The 19,854-nt window shown below is 36.6% G+C and overlaps 7 protein-coding genes across 10 annotated transcripts; 2 read left to right on the forward strand and 5 right to left on the reverse strand.

Moving 5' to 3' along the window:
* Positions 1–113: 113 nt before the first annotated feature.
* On the reverse strand, positions 114–2,514 carry LOC17880883 (protein TAPETUM DETERMINANT 1). Of its 4 annotated transcripts, XM_023779000.1 has the most exons (6): positions 2,414–2,514; positions 2,193–2,261; positions 1,986–2,088; positions 1,553–1,738; positions 1,371–1,457; positions 114–603 (listed from the first exon to the last, which is right to left on the reverse strand). In XM_023779000.1, exons 4-6 carry the CDS (start codon positions 1,626–1,628, stop codon positions 254–256), a joined length of 513 nt encoding a protein of 170 aa, XP_023634768.1. In that variant the 5' UTR covers positions 1,629–1,738; positions 1,986–2,088; positions 2,193–2,261; positions 2,414–2,514; the 3' UTR covers positions 114–253. The 4 variants fall into 4 exon arrangements, with proteins under 4 accessions (XP_023634768.1, XP_023634769.1, XP_023634770.1 ...); XM_023779001.1 differs by lacking the exon at positions 1,986–2,088; XM_023779002.1 differs by lacking the exon at positions 2,414–2,514 and having other exon boundaries at positions 2,193–2,381.
* Positions 2,515–4,361: 1,847 nt separating this feature from the next.
* LOC17879908 (protein MICRORCHIDIA 7) lies at positions 4,362–9,687 on the reverse strand. The gene is made up of 19 exons (XM_006285270.2): positions 8,935–9,687; positions 8,746–8,820; positions 8,620–8,654; positions 8,435–8,513; positions 8,206–8,298; positions 8,056–8,140; positions 7,826–7,901; positions 7,095–7,223; positions 6,754–6,852; positions 6,564–6,665; positions 6,123–6,278; positions 5,915–6,010; positions 5,743–5,794; positions 5,550–5,661; positions 5,386–5,456; positions 5,146–5,288; positions 5,002–5,055; positions 4,803–4,925; positions 4,362–4,722 (listed from the first exon to the last, which is right to left on the reverse strand). The coding sequence occupies exons 1-19, from the start codon at positions 9,413–9,415 to the stop codon at positions 4,642–4,644; spliced, it is 2,142 nt and encodes a 713-aa protein (XP_006285332.1). The 5' UTR covers positions 9,416–9,687; the 3' UTR covers positions 4,362–4,641.
* Positions 9,688–9,954: 267 nt separating this feature from the next.
* Positions 9,955–11,842, forward strand: LOC17879900 (60S ribosomal protein L7a-2). Its single transcript, XM_006284321.2, has 7 exons — positions 9,955–10,033; positions 10,394–10,435; positions 10,524–10,725; positions 10,811–10,980; positions 11,081–11,209; positions 11,313–11,405; positions 11,507–11,842. Exons 1-7 carry the CDS (start codon positions 10,031–10,033, stop codon positions 11,636–11,638), a joined length of 771 nt encoding a protein of 256 aa, XP_006284383.1. The 5' UTR covers positions 9,955–10,030; the 3' UTR covers positions 11,639–11,842.
* Positions 11,843–11,975: 133 nt separating this feature from the next.
* On the reverse strand, positions 11,976–13,151 carry LOC17879419 (HVA22-like protein d). The gene is made up of 4 exons (XM_006284659.2): positions 12,994–13,151; positions 12,862–12,888; positions 12,455–12,764; positions 11,976–12,273 (listed from the first exon to the last, which is right to left on the reverse strand). The coding sequence occupies exons 1-4, from the start codon at positions 13,038–13,040 to the stop codon at positions 12,247–12,249; spliced, it is 411 nt and encodes a 136-aa protein (XP_006284721.1). The 5' UTR covers positions 13,041–13,151; the 3' UTR covers positions 11,976–12,246.
* A 693-nt stretch (positions 13,152–13,844) lies between these two features.
* LOC17880446 (protein SINE4) lies at positions 13,845–14,467 on the reverse strand. The gene has a single exon (XM_006286076.2). It carries the CDS (start codon positions 14,314–14,316, stop codon positions 13,846–13,848), a length of 471 nt encoding a protein of 156 aa, XP_006286138.1. The 5' UTR covers positions 14,317–14,467; the 3' UTR covers position 13,845.
* Positions 14,468–14,542: 75 nt separating this feature from the next.
* LOC17877487 (SUMO-activating enzyme subunit 1A) lies at positions 14,543–16,915 on the reverse strand. The gene is made up of 10 exons (XM_006284056.2): positions 16,695–16,915; positions 16,309–16,360; positions 16,002–16,197; positions 15,845–15,924; positions 15,642–15,758; positions 15,443–15,493; positions 15,290–15,356; positions 15,056–15,159; positions 14,876–14,980; positions 14,543–14,787 (listed from the first exon to the last, which is right to left on the reverse strand). The coding sequence occupies exons 1-10, from the start codon at positions 16,775–16,777 to the stop codon at positions 14,674–14,676; spliced, it is 969 nt and encodes a 322-aa protein (XP_006284118.1). The 5' UTR covers positions 16,778–16,915; the 3' UTR covers positions 14,543–14,673.
* Positions 16,916–18,236: 1,321 nt separating this feature from the next.
* LOC17880914 (thylakoid lumenal 17.9 kDa protein, chloroplastic) lies at positions 18,237–19,361 on the forward strand. Its single transcript, XM_006285869.2, has 4 exons — positions 18,237–18,538; positions 18,632–18,746; positions 18,817–18,886; positions 18,980–19,361. The coding sequence occupies exons 1-4, from the start codon at positions 18,267–18,269 to the stop codon at positions 19,201–19,203; spliced, it is 681 nt and encodes a 226-aa protein (XP_006285931.1). The 5' UTR covers positions 18,237–18,266; the 3' UTR covers positions 19,204–19,361.
* Positions 19,362–19,854: the final 493 nt, after the last annotated feature.

Raw genomic sequence — 19,854 nt, forward strand, 5'->3', positions numbered from 1 at the left:
ACATGAGCTTTATAGAGGGAAAAAGAGTTTTGATATATTCCTTTACTTATATAACTGTTTCACATCCCGAAGAGAACAAAAAACAAAAGTGGATGTTTTGGTATGAGACTAAATGACTAAATCTCCATATTTTCCGTATCTAATAAGAGTAGTCTTAATTTCCTTCAGTTTCTTCTACTATCTTCTTAATCCTCCTATATATATATATATATAAAAAAAGAAAAGAAAACTAGAAAGAGAAAAAAGAAACAAGCTAAGAACATGTGACGAAGGCGACAGAGAGAGGGTAAGGGAAAGTGTTGGCGTAGTGAAAAGAGAGAGTGGAGCCATAAGGCAAAGGCTTGCCGTTGTTGACAAGACAGTCGTCGTAGTGAATACGCTTGAAGACTCTTGGGTTAATCAACTTAGCTGAGCTGAACCAGCCGCAGCTGATGTGTATCCTCGAAATCACGCATCCAGACATACACATGTTCGTTATCTCTACCGTGTAGCCTGGTATTCCGCTCGGCAATGGTTCCGTTGCAGCTTGGTTCACCACTATGTCCGTACTCTTGCACTTGTCTCCTATCCTCTCTGGCTCTACCCTCTTCTCTGCTTTTCCTCCTTTTATTTTTCAAAACAATCACAAACAAAAACAGAGGATTTTTTTAGTCTATATTAGTTGGATACAAAAAAATCGAAATGCTAAGGACTCATACATTTTTAATTCCCTTTACCTAGTAAATTTTTTTTATGAATAATAACCAAAAAATATTGTAGAAAATGAGAAAAACAGAGAATAGTAGTAATTTGACAGCTGGATGAAGTAGGATTCTGTTTAAGCATCGCTCTATACTCTCTACACATGTATGCACACACTACAGTGAATAGTCAACAAGTCATCAACTTATTTTTCACCAAAACCATTTTTTGATTTACTAATTCTCTAAGTTTCTAACAAGCAAGAAGCAGAAAAGATTCAAGACAATTTGAGAAAAAAAATCAGAAATCTTAAAGATGATGTTATTTGTATTTATTCCACAGATAAGTCAAGAGGCTCTTTAACAAAAATTCTGAATAAAGGGTCCACAAAAGTATAACGAACAAAAGAAACAAAAGGGAGCAAGAAAACACAGACGTGCGAGAAAGACTGACGACGCTGTGAAAATACCAAAAACAAAAAAAAAAGGACTAAACGCATCAGGGAAGGTGTGTGTTTGCAGAGACTTGTTCTGATGCAAACAAACAAATCACCATTTCACGAGGATCTTTACAAATATGGAGCAACCAAAGCCAAAATTTTAACAATATCAACACGAAAGGATCTGGATCAATCATCGATTTGGTAAAATAATTTTAACAACACCAAAAATAAAAAAGAATCCTCATACCAGGAGAGAGAAGAAGCATCTTCCGATGCGAAGAGCTCGATAACGTCGTCGTTTTAGTCAAATCCAGATTACCTCTAAGCTTCAACCCTGTTTCAAACCACACAACATTAAAAACACTCAGCCCCAGTGTTAACAATAAATTGAATCTAAAATCTGATCCATTAAATAAATCTCGTAGTTACCGGAGGCGAGAGCCATGCCGTGAAGAAGAAAGTAAGAGAGAAGTGTCGCCGATATCAGAAGTCGCCGCCGGTTCATGTGGTTAGACGTCGGGAAACTAAAAAAAAAAGCTGATGATGAAGCTGACTCTCTCGTCTCCTTATTATCTGTTCCGTCAACGTCGATGTGACTATCTATTACCGGAAAACCTGTAAAATATCAGAGGAAAGAGAAGAGAAGGGAGGAAAAAAAAACTTTAAATCAGTATCTATAAAAAAATCAGACGACTTGTCTTGCATCTATCGTATCAATGAACAGTTAAAACATAGGAAAATGGAGATTTAAGCGGCTCCTGATTTGAAATATAAACGAATCTACTGAAGACATTATTCAAAAAATCTTTGACCACGAAAATCTACAAAAGTTGCGAAATGTGCAGAGAAAGCGAAGCTAAACCTAAAATTAGAGGAAACGACGGCGAGGTTACAGTATCGATTAAGCAGTTTCTGGTAAAACTTCATCGCCGCGGAACGTAAAAGGTAACAAAAAGCTGAATATTCTAAAATCAACATCAAAATCAAAGAGACGAAGCGAATCAGGAGACAGGTGAATCGTATCGTAAAGCGACTGAAATCGAAAAAAAAGCAGGTAAAAGTAAGGAACCTCGATCGAGTATCCAGGAAAGAAAAAAAGCAATCTGATTCTGACGGAAAACGAAGAGAAAGCTGGAGCCTAGTGTATAGAGAAAGGAGAAACAGAGCAAACAAACAAAAGTATCAAACAGAGGATGATAGAGTCAAATCATCCAGAAAAAAACTGAAATACACAATCTCTAAAGATTCCAAGTAGTGTGGCCGTACAGTTTTTAAAGAGAGTTTTCTCACCTAAGTTTTCTTCGTCTGCAAATGGTGTCGCCGAGGTAGAAGACGAAGGGACTAGAGAAACAGAGAGAGAGAGAGGGATTAAAAACAAAAGAAATAAAGAAAAAGAGGATCTCTCGTCTGTTACTACATTACAAGTTGTATTTATAGTCCTTTTTCATAATTATTAGTCTATAGTTTTTATATCAATATCTTTTTGATAAATTAAAATTACCCAAACGGTACTATTAAAAAATAAGTAAAATTACCAAAAGAAAACAAACATGGTAAAGAGAAAGAAATTTGGAGTGTTTTTATTCACTTTTATGTATGTGGAACTAAATAAATAGATATTTTTGTTTTATTAACTCGTGGTGTTTTTCTGTATTAATTAATTATTTAGGAAATGAATTTTAAATTATGAAATAGTCGTGAAATGGTTTATTATAATAATGTGGTGGACTGCTTTGATGGATACCGTTAGCAACTTTAGGAATGAATCTCGCTTGTATGCAACCAGAAATGGGTTGGTACGTTTTATTGATACAGTTGGTAAATTTATACCAAATACTCCACCAATAGAAAATATCAGACGATATAAGGGGGTAATATGGTCATTTCGAGGATTATCTATATATTGATTTGGATGGAGGAGTCCGTGGCGGGTGAATGAGAATGATTGGCTGAATATTTGTTGTATGAGATTATAATTAAGGAAGGAAGATTGGGTAATTATTATTAAAAATGGTCACATCCTCACGTGTGAGAGAGTAATCAGAATCACACGAGTCTCTTTTTGTTTTTAGTTACACGCGCCCTCCCTTCATTTTTTTTTTGCATTTATGATCTCTTCCCCCCGACCATGATGTTTTTTTATTGTACCCTCCATTTTTTTTATTTTTTTATTTTTATTCCTTCTTCCCTTTTTTATCCCTTTGAACTGAATCAATCGTTTAGCTTCTACTATATCAAGCGTTCAAGTATAGTACCAAGGCCTAATTTCTAAGGAACTATATAACTTGCACCAAAAAATAAAAACATTTTGTAATCAATTGTTTCATTTTGATTTCTTTGGGGGAAAAAAACACTCGGGAATGAAGTAAATAGAGAAATTCGTAAAGAAAGAAAGAGCAACTAAATTAGGATAGTGTGACAGGGACAAGAAAAGAGAGAAGGACTGAAATTCGATTCTATAAACGAAAGTAAAGGCCAAACCAACAGACCCTCACAAGTAACCCATAAAAGCGAAACACAGAAAAAGAGTTTTTATTTTTGACTTGGCACAGAGAGAGAGAGAGATGAACACAAGGTAGCAAAATGACAACTTGGTTCTCTTTTAAATTTAACCTTTTACCAAAAAACTTGGTTCTCTTTCTTTTCGATATTTGCTTGCATTTTTAAACTGGTTTTTCCACACAAAAAAAAAAAAAAAAAAAAACATGAAGGAGTCTTAAAAAGGATGTGAGCTTTTCAAATAGTTTTTTTAAAACTGGTTTTGTTATTTCATTTGTGCATTTTGTTTGGGGGGAATGGGCAATAAATGCAATTCGAAAGAATGGCATTTTTTTTTTCTGCTTTTGACAGACAGACAGAGCACAAATGTGTCATTGATAAAACAGAGTTTTTGCAGGTGCTTTGGTCTCCTCCCTCCTCTGCTTCTCTTACCCATGCCCTCCTCCTCTTCATTTTGTCATTTTCTTTCTTCATTCTTTTTTTTTCTCGAATCATTCCACACTTCTTTTAGTTGACCTTATTAAAACCACCACACACGCTTCTCTTTTATACTAATACTATGTAAAATACCCCTTCTGACATCCAATAAACTAGACATCGATTCTCATATAGTAATGGTCTCTATATTTAATTGAGCCAAGATCTCTCTCTCTACAAAGTCAACCCACATTATTACTAATTGATGTTGGTTTTTCACATGGATATCGTTAAATGTTTGCTGAAATGACAGCTGCTAAAAAAAAGCCTGCAGTGAAGTTTGTAAGGGGGAAAAATTAAAACAATCAAAAGGGTCAAAAACATTTAGAGATGTTACAAAATCTCCTACCAATACATACTACGCTACAACATGTATCCAACCCAAGTCCAAGAATGTGATCACACCAGGTAAGAGTCACAAATCAAATGGAGATGCTGCTAGAGAAGCTTTATTAATCAAATTGGTTTACACAAGACAAGATATACCTTTTTTTTTTTTTTTGTCGTAATCTAACTCTCCATATATATGCAACTTCAAGTGTTTAATGTCTCCAGCTCGGGCCTTTAGATCCCTCCAGCTTTTTAATCTTGTTTAAAAGATCATCAATCGTGTTCGACGCTTCCTGCAATGTTAATTATTTTAGGTTTTGCTACTTAAGGTGAGCGTACAAAATTTGAAGGTTTGTTTCATGAATGAAGGAACCTCTAGCTTGTTTCTCAGAACTTCTTCTTCCCCATCACGTCGGTCTCTTTCCTCTGAGAATATCTCAATCAGATTCGCTTGCTCTTTGTTCATTTCTTCTATTTTTTGCCTTGCTAATTGAACCTAAATTAACCAGGAATTCATCAGGCTTGCAAAGAAGCTGTCCAGACAATTAAAATGTCAGAAAGTAGAACCATACCTCAACTTCAAGTGCTTTCCTACGCTCTTTCTCACGCCGCAGCTCCTCTTCCAACTGAGATTACCAAAGAAATTTGAGACATCTATTACAATGGAGGATTTTCCTCTTTCTTTTTAGATTTGAGATGTTAATGGGAGTAAATACCAGTGTACCGTCTTTCCCATTATATACACCAGTGTCCCCATTATGATTTGGATAGGAGCTTGAGTAGAACTTTTCTGAAGCTGGAGTAGGAGTCTTGATTTTTGATGGAGCAGATCCCCCATGATCATTTTCTGGTGATGAATCTAACATCCATAAGACATTGTTACATGATTGTTCCATACTAGTAAACTCTCCTGAAAATGTGGTATAGACATTACAAAACCAATAAAGACACAATACCTCTCTGATAATAACCGTGTCCAGACTTTCCATGCCTAGGCGCATAGCCAATCTTGTGACAGTTGTTCCTCCTGGTTAAAAAGGATGGAATATTATAAGCCTTGAAACATCCATGCCCGGCTCAGTGAAGCGGGATTTAGAAGAACATGAGAAAAGAATCAGACCAGTAATTCTTCTGCATTTGAACTAGCCGTGACTCTAGTCTAGAGAGAACTGTTGTACGCTCAAACCCTTGTTTATCATGAGCAGGCTCGACAAAATTAGCTTCCAAAACACCTATCAGAAGAAAAAAACTAGCTTTGTAATCTTCATGCAAAGTAAGTGAATAATGTAATATAACTTCCATATAAAAAGTACCTATGACCCCACGACCATCACTGCCTGATGTATTCCATATCCTCCAAAATGGCTGACAACACAAGTTAATAAGAACAAACACAAGAATCTGAGATAAACTATTTATCTTAAAAATCAAAGGCATCGTATGGAGAGTTTTGGGGAGCAAAACGCCATTTAAGTAGAATGAAACCTTAATGAGCCGATTTTTGTGGTATACATTAAAGCCTTGAACATCAACATGATGTTTTGCGTCCTTCACAAATCCAATAATTACAATGGCAGACATCTGATAAAAGAATTTGTGCATGTTACCCGCTTTATATTATAACCAGAATATCCTCTGTTTATAATAAATAGAACTCTAAGAAGGCTGGTTTAGTTAAGTTATCAAAACTTACATTTGTCGTAAATCCATATGATTCAGACTGTGGTCGATATGTGATCTGCTCAGTCTGCATCATGTCATTCACTACACTGTGGTGCTCAACATCTTTCCCCCGTAGAATGATACGAAATCCAGGTGGAATTCTAAGGTAGAGGATTGATACATAACTCTGGGAACATGTCAAAAGGATGTGAGAAATGAATATGTAGATTAGAAGGTCATGCAGCTAAACTGAACAAGATTCATAATAATATTTCTATTCAAGCTTTTTTATTTTGACAATTATAGTTATTACAGAAATATTTGACTTACTGAAATAATCACTATAACTGAAACAATACTGACTTACGGTCCTAACTAGCACGAGAAGGACTAGTACAACTCTGATGAAAAGACATATTTCTATTCTCTGCAACAAAAAAATGAAAAAGATAATGAAAAATAATGTTTGTACCCTTAGTGAGTGTTTGTATGTCAGGAAGTGCCTAGAATTAGGAAACTGAGAAGCCATTTTTATGTTTTTTTCTTCCCGATTGACGCCTCTAAGTTGGATATCCTGCAGATAAACAATATGACATGCATTAGACATCGTATGCATCATCACAGACAATAAGCTACATACATTGAGCAATGAAAACACGTACAAGCGGATCAGCATCAAAATCAAGTTCCAACATCCCTTGATCATCTTCCCACAGGTTGTATATAATTATCCGTGTGCCACGATCCTTCATCAGATCAAACTACAACAAATAAAGCAGCAAATTAGTGATAACATTCGTTGATAGAGACAGTAAAAGGGGTGGCAATAGATGAAAGCCCACACCAAATGAGTGACAGAGAAGATAAATAACTAAGAATGTACTAAAATAATCTCTATAGTTGACTCATCTTTTTGCTTCCTGGGTAGTAAAAAGCTCTCATGGAAAATTTCACAGTATGACTAAGTGACTAAGCAACTGCTTTGAACAAAGGGAAAATATACCTGATGAAGAAGATCTTCTTCACTAGAGAATGGCGACCATTGAACAATTGTTTCCACATTTTTATCCCAATCACTAAGGGAAGACCGGATTATTTTACTCCATTCAGGGTCCCTTCTTTCGTAGTCAAGCTATCATTTACAAGAAAGTATAAGGAAAAAACTGGATACAGTTTTCATCTAAATTTAAAAGTATATGTTGTGAGCATGAAACATCTTCTATGGCAGAAGAGATGGTGAACAGTTAAAAAACAAAGCTAAGTTACAATGTTACCAGCAGTACTGAAAGAAAATAACCCATTGAGATGCAAGCTAAGGTACTAAAAGAGAAGGAAACAACACAACTCTCTGCCGTTAGTTTTATCTATTGCCACAACAACAGTTATATATGTGTAACGTTATGCCAACAAATCAAAGTTGCAATATATTCTACATCACAATTGCAACGCCTTCCCAATTTTAGCCTAGATATCAGATCAAAGGAATCAAATGGAGAATTTAACTGTAAATGAATCATGTGTTCTTGGAGTTTCATGCGTAAATATGTGAAACTTGCAAGGATTACAAACTAAGAACCCTGTTATCAAATCTAAACTGTCTACAGAGAGCTAGCTTGCATTTGTCAGGTTGTAGATACCCTTTCATTTTAAAAATGGGGTACATAAGAGAAACCATGTGGCAGACCATGGAATTGTTCTCTAACAATGCCACACAGCGAAACAAAGAAAGATTACCATGGGTACAACAATGTCCTCCTTTCCTGTGCTCCTTAGAAATGTATATGATAGGAGCCCAATGCTCTGCGTAGAGCTAAAACCAACATCAAGTAAAATAGACTATAACAAAAAAAAAGTACAACTCTAGCTGTTGTTCTTATTCTTTGGTAGTGACAATACAATCAAACCAAAACGAATAGAACATGATAACCAAAAGAGGTAACATATTGATACTAAAAACAACTAACCTCTTTCCATCTTTTCCAGGGCAACGCGAGAATACAATGACATCTGCTCCAAGTCTCATTGTACTAGTCTTAAATCCATTGCCATCTATAAGCAAGAAATGAATTAAACGTGTTTCTGCAAACATTTTGAGTGTGACAGAGAATTCTTACATTGTCCAATGGTGTTTGCAAGTTTGCTTTTAGCCGAGTATCCCAAAGACATGCATTGTCGCATTTTTTCAGGATCCATCCCACCCCCGTTATCTGGATTTCAAAACATAAGGATTCTAGTACATGAGGATCGAGAAGTGCACAAAAAGTGTTGCGATTTAGGCAACTAATAACGCCATGAATAAAACAGGGAACAGATCCTCTAAGATATGCTAAGAGAAGTGTATACCCTCAATTAATAACATTCTGTTTCCTGCTTTGTTGTTTTCGAGCATGTCTACTTTAACATAAGTAGCTCCACTAGCAACCTGATATCAACGAGAGAAACCATTTACTACAAAGCATAAGCTAAATGCAGACTGCACTTCAGTCTGTCTAATACAACATTATAACAAGTTGAGAATCTGAACCCACCTCATCCAAGGCATTGTCCAAAAGCTCTGCAAAAGCTGCACAAGAGAAGACAAGAAAACAGATTTAGCCCACAGAAATAGAGGCAAACGCATTGTAGTAAATCTAGCTGTTGATGAATAAAAGTACCTCCAAGAGCCCATTTGTGACTAGTTGCATTAGAATGTAAAAACTTAGGATGGACTCTTACATGATCAAAACCACCTGAAGAAACACAAAATTACAGTGACATAAGTATCATCAATTTCCAACTATTAAATGTTCCAAGTTTAGCACCGATCAACATAACTGTTAAAGACCAAAGTGAATATGTTATACCTGAAGAAAGATCCCAATTAACGCCAGGGGCTCCTTCATAATCTCCAGCTTTCCAGAACTGTTTACAACTACCAACCCTCCCAGACACTCCCGAGGACGGTGGCGGCGGCGAAGACATAGGCCTGAAGACATTACACGGGTTCGCAGGAATAGCTTGCGTCATGTTTACCGGCGGTGGATTCGATTGGCCGAATCCTTCAGGCAACGCCACTGCTAACTGCTCAACTGTTGTCACCTTCTTCACATTACTCCTATCAGCTTCCGAAGAAGCTCCAAAAGCATCTCTAGCTCTCTTCACGCCGACGAAGTTCCCAGAATTACACCTTCCGTCATCTAATCCACCGGCGAGATCTCCAATGTCATCAGAGTCATCATCGCTGCTACAGAGATCGACTACAGGAACAGGTTCTCTTCCCGGAAAGCCAAAAGGCGAAGTAGAAGACGGTGGAGGAATCTCTCGCTTCACGTGAATATCATCCATCGTTAAGTATAACTGGAGAAGAAGATGAAACCGCCCTTTCAAATAGTATTAAAAGAAAAAAAAAAAAAAGAATTGAAGAAGAAGAGGAACTCTCTTTGCGCCAACGAGGAGCTCTCTCTCCCTCCTTTTTTTATATATATATATATATATGTCGGAGCTGTTTTGGTTCCACCGATTAGACCTTTTGTCAGCCCTCAAAAGTGTGTAACTGATGAGTTGTGTTATTATTTTCCAAAATAAAACAAATTTTTCGCGGAAACAAAACAAAAAAGTAAGAATTTGAGTTTCTCTCTGTTCACTTTTCTTCAGAGAAGGGGAGAGTCTGAGAGAGTAAAGTAAAAGGGAGGAACAAAAGGGCTTTATTTTAGGGTTTTTTAAAATTATATTTATTTAATAATTATGTTAGTTTGTGTAGATGGGCCATCTAATTATAAACCCATCTTAATACAACTTAACTTTTAATAGACCCCAAGAGACGGCCCATTACACAACTCACGATAACTAAATAAATAAACCCTAATATATGTTGTTCGAGTTGTCTCTTTCTCTCTCTTTTGTTTGTTCGTTCGTCGTCTCTGGGGTTTACCAGTGTTTTGAGCTGCGGAAAAGCTGAAAATGGTACATCTTCTGAACAATTTTTGTTCGTTAATCAATTTATTTTTTGTCTTATAGATGAATGTAGTGTTGTATCTGTTTGCAGCTGTCAAAAAAGGGATTTACGCTTTCATCTCTTTAGCTTTAGATTTTTTGGTGAATCATATTTTTCAAGAATACTACATCAATGGATTTTTTAGCCTCAGTTTGTTTTTTTTGAGATTCAAGCTAATAGCTGTGTAATATGTTAGTTTGATCTTATAGTTTTATGCAACTTTGGTTGGTTAGAAATGTGTAGTAGAATCTGGAGTTATGTATTCCATTGTTGTTTAACTGTGATTTTTCAATGTGATAAATTGATTTCTTTCTCACTTTAAATTATAGGCCCCAAAGAGAGGAGTCAAAGTGGCTACCAAGAGGAAGCCTGTAAGTGATTTTGTTTTGCTCTCTCTCTCTCTCTCTCTGAAGATATATTTCTCTGTTCTTGGTTCCTGAAACTGTTGTTTGGTTTCAGGACAAAGTAACAAACCCACTATTTGAGAAGCGTCCGAAGCAGTTTGGGATCGGAGGAGCATTGCCTCCCAAAAAGGATCTCTCCAGATACATCAAATGGCCAAAGTCGATCCGCCTGCAGAGGCAGAAGCGTATCCTCAAGCAGAGGTTGAAGGTCCCGCCAGCACTTAACCAGTTCACCAAGACCCTTGACAAAAACTTAGGTCTTTATCTCCTTTCCTCTTGTTGCTCTGTTTTTGATTACCCATCTTTAGCTGTTTAACCCTATGTTTGTGTAATTGCTTGCAGCCACTACTCTGTTCAAGCTTCTTCTCAAGTATAGGCCTGAGGACAAAGCTGCCAAGAAGGATCGTCTTCTCAAGAAGGCTCAGTCTGAGGCTGAGGGCAAACCTTCTGAGTCTAAGAAGCCAATTGTTGTCAAGTATGGTCTTAATCATGTGACTTACCTCATTGAGCAGGTCTCTTCCCTTTCTGACCGATTCAGTTGTCACTCTCTATGAATTTTTAAGCTTGCTGCAGGAATCATTTCTGAAACCTATCTGTTTTGTTTGATTGCAGAACAAAGCTCAATTGGTTGTGATTGCTCATGATGTGGATCCGATTGAGTTGGTCGTCTGGCTGCCCGCATTATGCAGGAAAATGGAGGTTCCTTACTGCATTGTCAAGGGGAAATCACGATTGGGAGCGGTAACTATGATTGTTTACCTTGAGGGCTTTACTTAGAATTATCTAGAAAAATAAACATGTAGTTGATCAGTGGTCTTCTTCTTCTGTTGATGACTTGTTGCAGATTGTCCACCAGAAAACAGCATCTTGCTTGTGTTTGACCACAGTAAAGAACGAGGACAAGATGGAATTCAGCAAAATCCTGGAGGCCATCAAGGTGAGAATAATGTTGATTTGGTTACATCTATGTGTTTTTAGAATCTGTTGTATGTGTCTCTAGAATGGTGTCAACTTGTTGTGATTCATCATTTTGCACAGGCAAACTTCAATGACAAGTTTGAAGAGTACCGTAAGAAGTGGGGAGGTGGTATTATGGGATCAAAATCACAGGCCAAGACTAAGGCTAAGGAGAGAATTCTAGCCAAGGAGGCTGCTCAGAGGATGAAATAAGATCTGTGGGTTTCATTTTTTTGGAAGCGTAGTTTATTCAGTTTTGCACATCAAAAGACTTCAAGTCAAAAGTATCTCTCTCTATGTTTTCACATTTTTGCTTGCATCATCTAATTTCGACCTTGTTGACGACCTTGTGGTCCTTTATATAATTCATCAATAGAACTAAACCTTAGTTAGCTAAATTTAATATCGTTGTGTTAATCTCAGTACTTATATATTACTGAACAAAATATTAGTACGTCAGCCAAAACAAACAACCCCACTCACTCTCGTTTGGATGTTGCAAATATTGTTTTGTTGATCTGGTAAGATATTCGTGTCGCATACTCATATGTTAGAGAGGGATTTGTTTGAATAACATTAGCATATACGCGTGGAAGCTAAATCAATACAATAAGGTGAAAAAGCCACATTTTCTAATATAAAACGAGACAGACCTCGTTCAGTCATCATCATCATCATCAACATTCCAAACCCATTTTTTCTAAATTAAAAACAAAAAGCAAAATAGTAGATTAGACAGGACATTGATGGGACCACCACCAACTCCAACACCTCCATTACAATAATAGTACTTGTCAACAAGGCTTCCTCTGTCTTCTGAATCAGTGACTGTGAGCCTCGTGTCCCTCCTACATCACATTTTAAATTCACAATTAACTTTCACAAAGAAATTAAAGAATTAACAAAAACCATATAACACACTTGTTATATGCTAAATGGTCGCTACGTTAGAGAACTAATCACTTTACGTTTCCTAGGAAAACTAGGAAAAAGTTTACTTTGACCAAAAAGTTAAAAAATGTAATATACCCGGTGAGGGAAGATGGATTGGAGGATGTTGGGCTTGGTGGACTTGGAGTGGTGGGAAGAGCGGAGGACGCCGTGTTTCTTGAACTGCTCTCTGACAACACGGTTGTAGATAAAAGCAGCGCCTTGAAACTGGGGCAGAACAAGCCAAGCAACGAACACAAGTTTCACGGTGTACCAAATGGGAATCCACTCAAGAAGCGATTGCAGAATCAGTTCCGTCAGTGAGAGGAACGAATATATTATCCAATACGCAAGCCACTGTTCGTCGTCTACTTTCGTTGCGCTCTCCATTGCTATCACCGATGCGTACCTGTGTTTTTTTTTCAAAACGTTATTACAATTTGTTTTTTCTCAGGTTTTGTCTCTGTAAATCTTAAACAAGAGAAAATTAAAAAAAAAAAACTTACAATGGATACAGCAACATCACTATGGGCCTGTAATTTCACAAAACCAATTACGTTTTCAAAATTAGAAATCGAAACAGAGGAAACAATAAAATAGAAACGATGCTGTTGGTGAATTAAGAATAATAATAATACCCAGCGCCTGAATGAAGAGCAGTGAGGAAAGTCCAAAACTTGTCCATTTTTTCCTTGCGAGATTTTTCGGAAATTTTTAGATGTTAAAAGAGAGAGAGACAAGTCCGTGAAAGTATCGAGGCAGGCTCTTTAATTTTCTCTGTAAGAAGAAGACAAAGAAATGTGAAAGGAAGAACCTAATTTATAGAAGAAAGGAAGGTAAAGGCATCTCGGACATATATTGTACGGTTTGCTATAGTTGATTGGTTGGTTCACACCCTTTTCATTGGCTCTTTACTTGGGGAGATACGGGTACGGTTTAGTAGGAATACTAGAACGCTGAATCACTGATGCCGACATCAACTACTCCGGTCTGATCCATCGGTTCAATTAGTGAATCCGTTTTTATTCTGTCTGGTTCGATTCGGTTCAGTTAAATTTATCCCACACGTGGCGAGATTCTAACCTTGAAGGCGTCGACGACATTACACCGACCTACAAATATAAAAGAGAAGACGTCGGTGAGAGCTTCTGTCATCGCTTTATTTTTTTTTCATTTGATTTCTTTAAAGACATACCTTTTGTCATTTTATTAAATATTTTTGCTGCTTATTGTTTTTACTTTCTTTTCAAACTTCTAAATTTTGTGACAATTAGTTTGGTTTAAGGTGAAATTCAAATAAGCTTCAGAAGAGGTTATTTATATCCTTGATAGCCTTTTCGACTGCTTTCTTTGAGGCTTAACACCAATTTCCGTTGTAGCTTTTAGAACAAGTAAGCAGAGTACATGAGAAAGTCGAACAAGACAAAGAAGAATTGTAACTTCGTATTATATATATAACATGATCGATTGAGTTTGATGATGTGTATAAATCAAGTTGGAACCAAAGTATTATTGCTATGTGTATTCGTGCAGAAATGATCAAAGCCGTTCACCAATACAACCAAAAACCATAACAAAAGCAGCACTATAGTAACATAGACAATCCTTCCAATGGTCTTCTTCTTCGATTTCGTATTATCACTCGAACTCGTCACATTCGAAGACCAACAAGATGAATGAGAAGACGATGCCCCCTTCTTGGTTTGATCATCATTATCAGAGTCGTGAAATAGTTTTCTCCTTAAGGGTGATCTTACTTGTGTGCTCTCTGCCTCTGGTTCGTTTTGGAGTGAGAGCATTAGGTTCCTTGGAGAGTTTTCGACAATCTCAAGAGCTTCTTCCACAGTGATCCTTGAAACCGCAGATGAGCTTTTACCTGTCTTCATGGCTGTCCATTCTTTCTCGAGCTCCTTCAACTGCTGCTCCAGTCGTTCGTGTTGGTTCTCCTCTCTTTCTTCCATCTTCTTTTCTTACAATCTACTACTTTACTATGAATCAACAAGAATGTGGTTTATAATAGGGTGAAATCTTTTGAGATCTCACTCTCTAATCTCTATTTAATTACTTTTAGCTGAGTTTTACTCTTTGAATTAATACATAATATTTGAAATTTGAAATCAACAGTTCAAATGTCAATAACTGAAGAAAATGATTCTATCCCGGAAAATCTTAACTGACCACACGAAATTCCAGAATAATTTTTGCATTAATACGTTCATAATGTAAAGCAAAGAAACGATTGAGTTATAAATAGAATCTCATAAAACATCAGAGTCAATTGAAATTTAGGAGTCACAGGTTATAACACTTAATACTAACTAAGAGGTAAAAGAGTTAGAAATATCTTCCATCACACCTTTTCCATCTTCACCATCAAAGAAGAAGAAGTTCTTTAAAGGGTCTCCTTTGCCTGATACTGCTTTGATCACCTCCTGCAACATCATCATAATCGTTCTTGTCAGATTCAAAGTTTCTAGTGAGAAGATTCGAATGCTGGAAAGAGAGGGAGAGAGAAAGAACCTGAGCTAATATTCCACCGACAATGGCACAAGCTGGTGGGAATTCAATAGTACCAGTGATTAGTCTCTCCAAGAGACTATCTGGTATATGGCTCTCGCTCACAAACTGTTGCAATATTCAGTTTTTCAATGAACTGACATTTTCTAAAGAATGGCAAACCAAAAAAAAACACTTGCTTACATTTGCCTCACAAAGTTGCTTTTTGATTTCCAGGACTTTGGCAAGATCGAGTAGTGAACATTCTCCATGTTTACGCCCTTCACTCTCCTCAAATACTTCTATTACTGAAAATTTTCACAAGAATCACCAAAGATTAGAGAAGCAGCTTTTGTTATATGTATCTGCAATGGGATTTCATTTTTCATTTATTTCTGGAAAACAATCAAGAATAAAGCTGCAGTGAGTAGTAACAACCTCTCATAGCAAAGTAGAGCTTTGCTGTTCTCCGAGGCATCGGTTTCCATGGTACATATATAGCTTCCTGGGGCAATAAACCAAAAAAGTTAATGTTTACTACATATGCATATGTAAGGATTTTTACTAGCAAAAAACATTGTTGAATTATACCTGAAAACTCGGAAAATTTAGTTCGCATTCCACTGTCTCTTCAAGCTTCTTCTGTGGAGAGACAATTGCCAAGAAAGCAATACAAAGGACGATTAAATATTAAGTATTTCGGAGGTGTTAATGGACTTAAACTTGAGCTAGATGAAACGAAGCAGCATATAGTGGACAGGAAGAACGTAACATCAGATCATGTAAGTACCTTTGTGTAGTTGTAATTTTGAAGGTCGACAAAGATCTCACCACATGAGTCTCTACAATCGACTGTATAGAATGCCACACGTTTGACTAATTTCCGACATTTTTCATTGACAGATTTCTGCAAAAGAAAAGAAGAATATACATTGTTATGAAGCAACTGAAGGTGAAAGCAAAAGGAAAGTATGTAAAAGCTGTTATCCATACTTTGGTAGCACGAGAACCATAGCCTATAACCACAACATCAAACTTCGAGAAAAATTCAGTTCCAAGTGTTGACAAATCACCTGAAAGATTTGAAACAATGATCAGACGAGAGTCGGTATGTCATTAAGACGTTAAAGGAGAGGTAATAGAGGGAAACCTTTCTCTACAGAAACACGGACCATAGGGTTAAAATCCTTGAGTGAGTCACAGCAAATCTCAGCAACAGTTTTACCACGATAAGCGTTTTCATCAGGCGGAATTAAGAAGTTTGCGTTCAGGGCCTCCTCGTTCACCAAACGATCATCCATTAAGGTCACGCTACCAACTCCTGCCAGCACAATGTTCTTGCAAAACTACCCACCAAATGGAGACAAAAGTCCAGGAAATGCAGTAAAAAACTATTAGATTAACTAACTAATTGAAGAGCATGATATCTCAACATAAATCATAGAGTCACAGCCTACCTCAGAAACAGTCCCCTTTATTCCAGATACCAAGACATGAGATTTGGTCAATCTGCAAGCAAAGCACAAAAAGAAAAATGTGAATGAACAACGAGTACCACCATTACATCAATCTATCAGGTTAAACCTTACAAGTGTAAAACCCAAATACACTACACTAGTAGAAAAATGACGTCAACGTTAAGACACTATCTCAGGGGAAACATGAACCTTGGAAATTCCCAGTAACAGAAGAGACATGTTCATCTCAGAAGTGACGAGTTCAATAGTGTAGAAGCAACTAACTCGGGTAAAAAACAGAATTGAAACAAAATCAACGCGAACACAGTAAAGGTACAAAGTAGGAACAGTGTTAGAGTAGAAGAAGAATGGGATGAGAAAGTAACCTTCTTTGAGCATTAGCACCCCAAACCCTAATCTGGCGGTCGTACAAGGCGGTCTCCTGCTCGGTGAGCTCTTCGCCGTCCATTCGCAAATTCAAGCTATCAATTGAACAAAACCCTTTGCTTTCAGAAACTGGAATTAGCGTGTGTGTATATCATCACTCGATTATCTTGTAACTGGACCTTGCGCAACACCTAGTCGATTTTTGGTCAACGCTCGTGATCCCCTTTTATTTTATTTTTTATTATTCCTCTCAGTAATTTACTAAAATAGAAAAATATAAATGGAAATGCCTAAATGTTTCAACCGCAAAACAAATATTTTTTAAAAATACGTATGAGTTTTATAGATAGAAAACACCAATTTACAGATGTTTTAAGAATTGACGTTACTCGTAAACTGATGATACTAAAAGAATATCTCCAGAGGCGACTAAAATGAGATTTAGTTAGCCACACGACCTTTACATGGCACCATAACAATGTCAGATTCTCATCGGTGCTTGTGCTTGTGTGTAATAATAGTAGTCTTTACTTCGAGTTTAAAACAAACTAATATACAGTACATATGGTCTTAACTCTTAATTAGTGGTTCATCCTAATACACTAGTCTTTTCTTCTCCAATGTAAACATAATAATCTAGTAAAACTATCAATGGTTGTGAGACACAATACTGTACTAAATTTTTTGACAAAAGCTTTTCCCTCTTTGTTTGCATTTTCCATCTTTATCAAAATTTTATGAGATAAGTAATGCTATTCAAAGAAGAAGAAAGAAAAAGGAATGAAAACTTAGTCAAGCATTAGCATACCTGCGAAATCGTGAAACTAGAGTTTCCTTGTCCGTTGGAATCCTTCTCATTCTCTTTTCCCTGCACAAACTCTGCAAAAGGATCGAATTTGGCTTATTGCATTTGAAGACGAAAAAAAACAGTATTTTGAATTCGTAGGTTAAAACTAAAAAAAAAAATAAAAAAAATACATAGATTCTTCAAGACGATTGAACTTCTTTTCTGACGTTTCATTTCTTTCTCTCTCTCTCTTAAATCTGATTTCTCTTGTGCCATGGAGTCAGTATTTATTGAAATCAAATTGATTTAATAAATGTAAGATTCAATGCAACTTATTATATAAATAAGGGCTATAATTGTTCAACATACATTCTATATTCTGTTAGTATTAGTTACAATGTACTTCGGATATTGTATTTTTTTATGTAGATAAAAACTATACAAGTATTTTAAATAAGTAGATAGAATCAAAATAAGAAAAAAGAATTCTCGAAAATTGATGACCTCTGGAGTGAGAACATTGGAGGATACTCAAACAAGAGGAGTATGAAAGGGGTTCTAATTAGTAAACCATTTATATTCATTTCGATTTTTGAACATCAATTTTATGTATATATATTTTTCTTGTTTTCCTGGGAAATAACAAATTAAAATAACTTTTAACTTGTTGGTGACCAAAAAAAAAAACTTAAAACTTATTTTTTTTGTTAAAAATTAAATAAACTATTTGTAAGTGGGAATGTAATAATTGGAGGAGAAGAGAGTAACCCATAAACTCTAAAACATGAGTTTGGTCACCAGTTTGCAGCTCATCCTCCCGCCACGACCGAGCACCACCACCAAGTTCTCCTGTTCATTGAAACACCCAACACCAAGTCAAGAACTCTCTTCTTCTTCTTCCCCAAGCTCTCTTTTACCAAACCTAATCTCTTTTGCTCTTGCTCTCTCTCTAACCTCTTCTTCCCCTGCCTTAGCCATTCCTTCTCTCTCCTCTTCTCAGCCACCCACCACTCCTTTCACCCAATCCAAGTTCGTCCAGACCGGTCTTCTCAATGGGTTTGTTTCCTCTTCCCGCTCTTAACTGAGAATAGTTTGCTTTTGCTTTTTATTTTTGATTCTAGCTACTCTTTCTTGGGTCATTATGTGTAGCAAAATTAGGCCGTGCCCTTCCACGAACCCAGGATGTGTATCGACGAATCCAACCTCATCTTCCTTCTCATTTCCATTGATGATCCCTGAAACCGATAGACAAGATCCCATTCAGGTCTCTCTATTTCTACCTTAATGATCTTCATCATCTCAATTCTTGTTTCTGATTCAACATTTCAACACAGAAATTGAAAGATGCATTAGTGAGCACTCAGAAGAATCCTAAGTTTGTGGTTCTTGAAGATACCCCATATGGTAATTATTTGTCACCAAGAATCATAATGTGTGGTTGTAATGACTCTTAGTTATGGAGAAATCGGATTATATATAATACACAATAATTTGCAGGGAGATATTTGGAGGCAGAGGTAGAAGGAGGAGGATTTAGCAGAGATGTGATGGAGTTTTTGGTGAAGGAAGATGTGGTTGCTTACAGGTGTATGGCCACTAAGGTTACATTCGTGTATCCTTTCACCACTGCTTTTGGAGACTCTAAGGGACAAGAAGAGAGGATGAATAAGCTCATCGACCAACTCGGTTGGTATGCTCCTACCTTCGAATCCATGGAGTAAATAGAATATGTTTGCTAAGTAATGTTTTTTTTTCTCCATAGCCTTACAACGCACTGCTTGAGACATAAAATACGAGTTTGATTATTTGTCCTTTTGAGAAAATCAAAGAAAGCTTGTTCAACTTTCAAATGTTAAATAGTATAACTTATAGTATTGTACTAAGGCTTAAGAGAGAGAGAGGAGTGTATTCAACCAAGTGATTTTTGTGTTAAGTAACTTAGATGTACATGTGTCTTAAGCGGGAGTAATAAAAAGAAAAACAAAGGTTGCATTGTATGTATGTAATTATGTATCACAGTTAAAAACACCAAAGAGGTTCGTCTTCTCCTAAGCGAGAGCCTTCTACTTCTTCATCTTCTTCTTCTTCTCCATCTCCATCTTCTTCTTTAGAGCAACCCTCTTAGGACCTAATGGAGAGTATAACAAGGAAACTAATGAGAGAGGTTTTAATTTGTTAGCAAGAATCAAGTATAGCAAGAGCAAATTTATGAACCTGGGGTCATAAGACATAAAGTCAGTAATATTGGTGCGGCCTCCTGGGAGCATATAGCGAGTAGTATTGGTGGAGCGTCTTCTTTTGACCAGCAAAACAGGTCTAACTACAAGTGTCATTCCTCCCAGTTAGTTCTAGCGACTTGTCTGCGCGTCCTT

Source organism: Capsella rubella, unplaced genomic scaffold, assembly GCF_000375325.1.
Source record: "Capsella rubella cultivar Monte Gargano unplaced genomic scaffold, Caprub1_0 scaffold_7, whole genome shotgun sequence".
NCBI classification, from domain to species: Eukaryota; Viridiplantae; Streptophyta; class Magnoliopsida; order Brassicales; family Brassicaceae; genus Capsella; species Capsella rubella.

Coding starts and splice junctions, on each gene's coding strand:
- LOC17880883 (XM_006284405.2), bottom strand. CDS start 1,628: ATGAACCGGCGGCGACTTCTGATATCGGCGACACTTCTCTCTTACTTT. Junction 1,458..1,552: donor CGGCATGGCTCTCGCCTCCG/GTAACTACGAGA, acceptor GGTTTGAAACAG/GGTTGAAGCTTAGAGGTAAT. Junction 604..1,370: donor GATGCTTCTTCTCTCTCCTG/GTATGAGGATTC, acceptor GAAAAATAAAAG/GAGGAAAAGCAGAGAAGAGG.
- LOC17879908 (XM_006285270.2), bottom strand. CDS start 9,415: ATGGATGATATTCACGTGAAGCGAGAGATTCCTCCACCGTCTTCTACT. Junction 8,141..8,205: donor TGCAAACACCATTGGACAAT/GTAAGAATTCTC, acceptor TCTTGCTTATAG/ATGGCAATGGATTTAAGACT. Junction 5,795..5,914: donor ACAAAAATCGGCTCATTAAG/GTTTCATTCTAC, acceptor TTGTGTTGTCAG/CCATTTTGGAGGATATGGAA.
- LOC17879900 (XM_006284321.2), top strand. Junction 10,436..10,523: donor TGGCTACCAAGAGGAAGCCT/GTAAGTGATTTT, acceptor GTTTGGTTTCAG/GACAAAGTAACAAACCCACT. Junction 11,210..11,312: donor GGAAATCACGATTGGGAGCG/GTAACTATGATT, acceptor GACTTGTTGCAG/ATTGTCCACCAGAAAACAGC.
- LOC17879419 (XM_006284659.2), bottom strand. CDS start 13,040: ATGGACAAGTTTTGGACTTTCCTCACTGCTCTTCATTCAGGCGCTGG. Junction 12,765..12,861: donor GTGATGTTGCTGTATCCATT/GTAAGTTTTTTT, acceptor AAAAAAACACAG/GTACGCATCGGTGATAGCAA. Junction 12,274..12,454: donor AATCCATCTTCCCTCACCGG/GTATATTACATT, acceptor AATGTGATGTAG/GAGGGACACGAGGCTCACAG.
- LOC17880446 (XM_006286076.2), bottom strand. CDS start 14,316: ATGGAAGAAAGAGAGGAGAACCAACACGAACGACTGGAGCAGCAGTTG.
- LOC17877487 (XM_006284056.2), bottom strand. CDS start 16,777: ATGGACGGCGAAGAGCTCACCGAGCAGGAGACCGCCTTGTACGACCGC. Junction 16,198..16,308: donor TAAAGGGGACTGTTTCTGAG/GTAGGCTGTGAC, acceptor TTTGGTGGGTAG/TTTTGCAAGAACATTGTGCT. Junction 15,357..15,442: donor TAAATTTTCCGAGTTTTCAG/GTATAATTCAAC, acceptor TTATTGCCCCAG/GAAGCTATATATGTACCATG.
- LOC17880914 (XM_006285869.2), top strand. CDS start 18,267: ATGAGTTTGGTCACCAGTTTGCAGCTCATCCTCCCGCCACGACCGAGC. Junction 18,747..18,816: donor ATAGACAAGATCCCATTCAG/GTCTCTCTATTT, acceptor ATTTCAACACAG/AAATTGAAAGATGCATTAGT. Junction 18,887..18,979: donor TCTTGAAGATACCCCATATG/GTAATTATTTGT, acceptor AATAATTTGCAG/GGAGATATTTGGAGGCAGAG.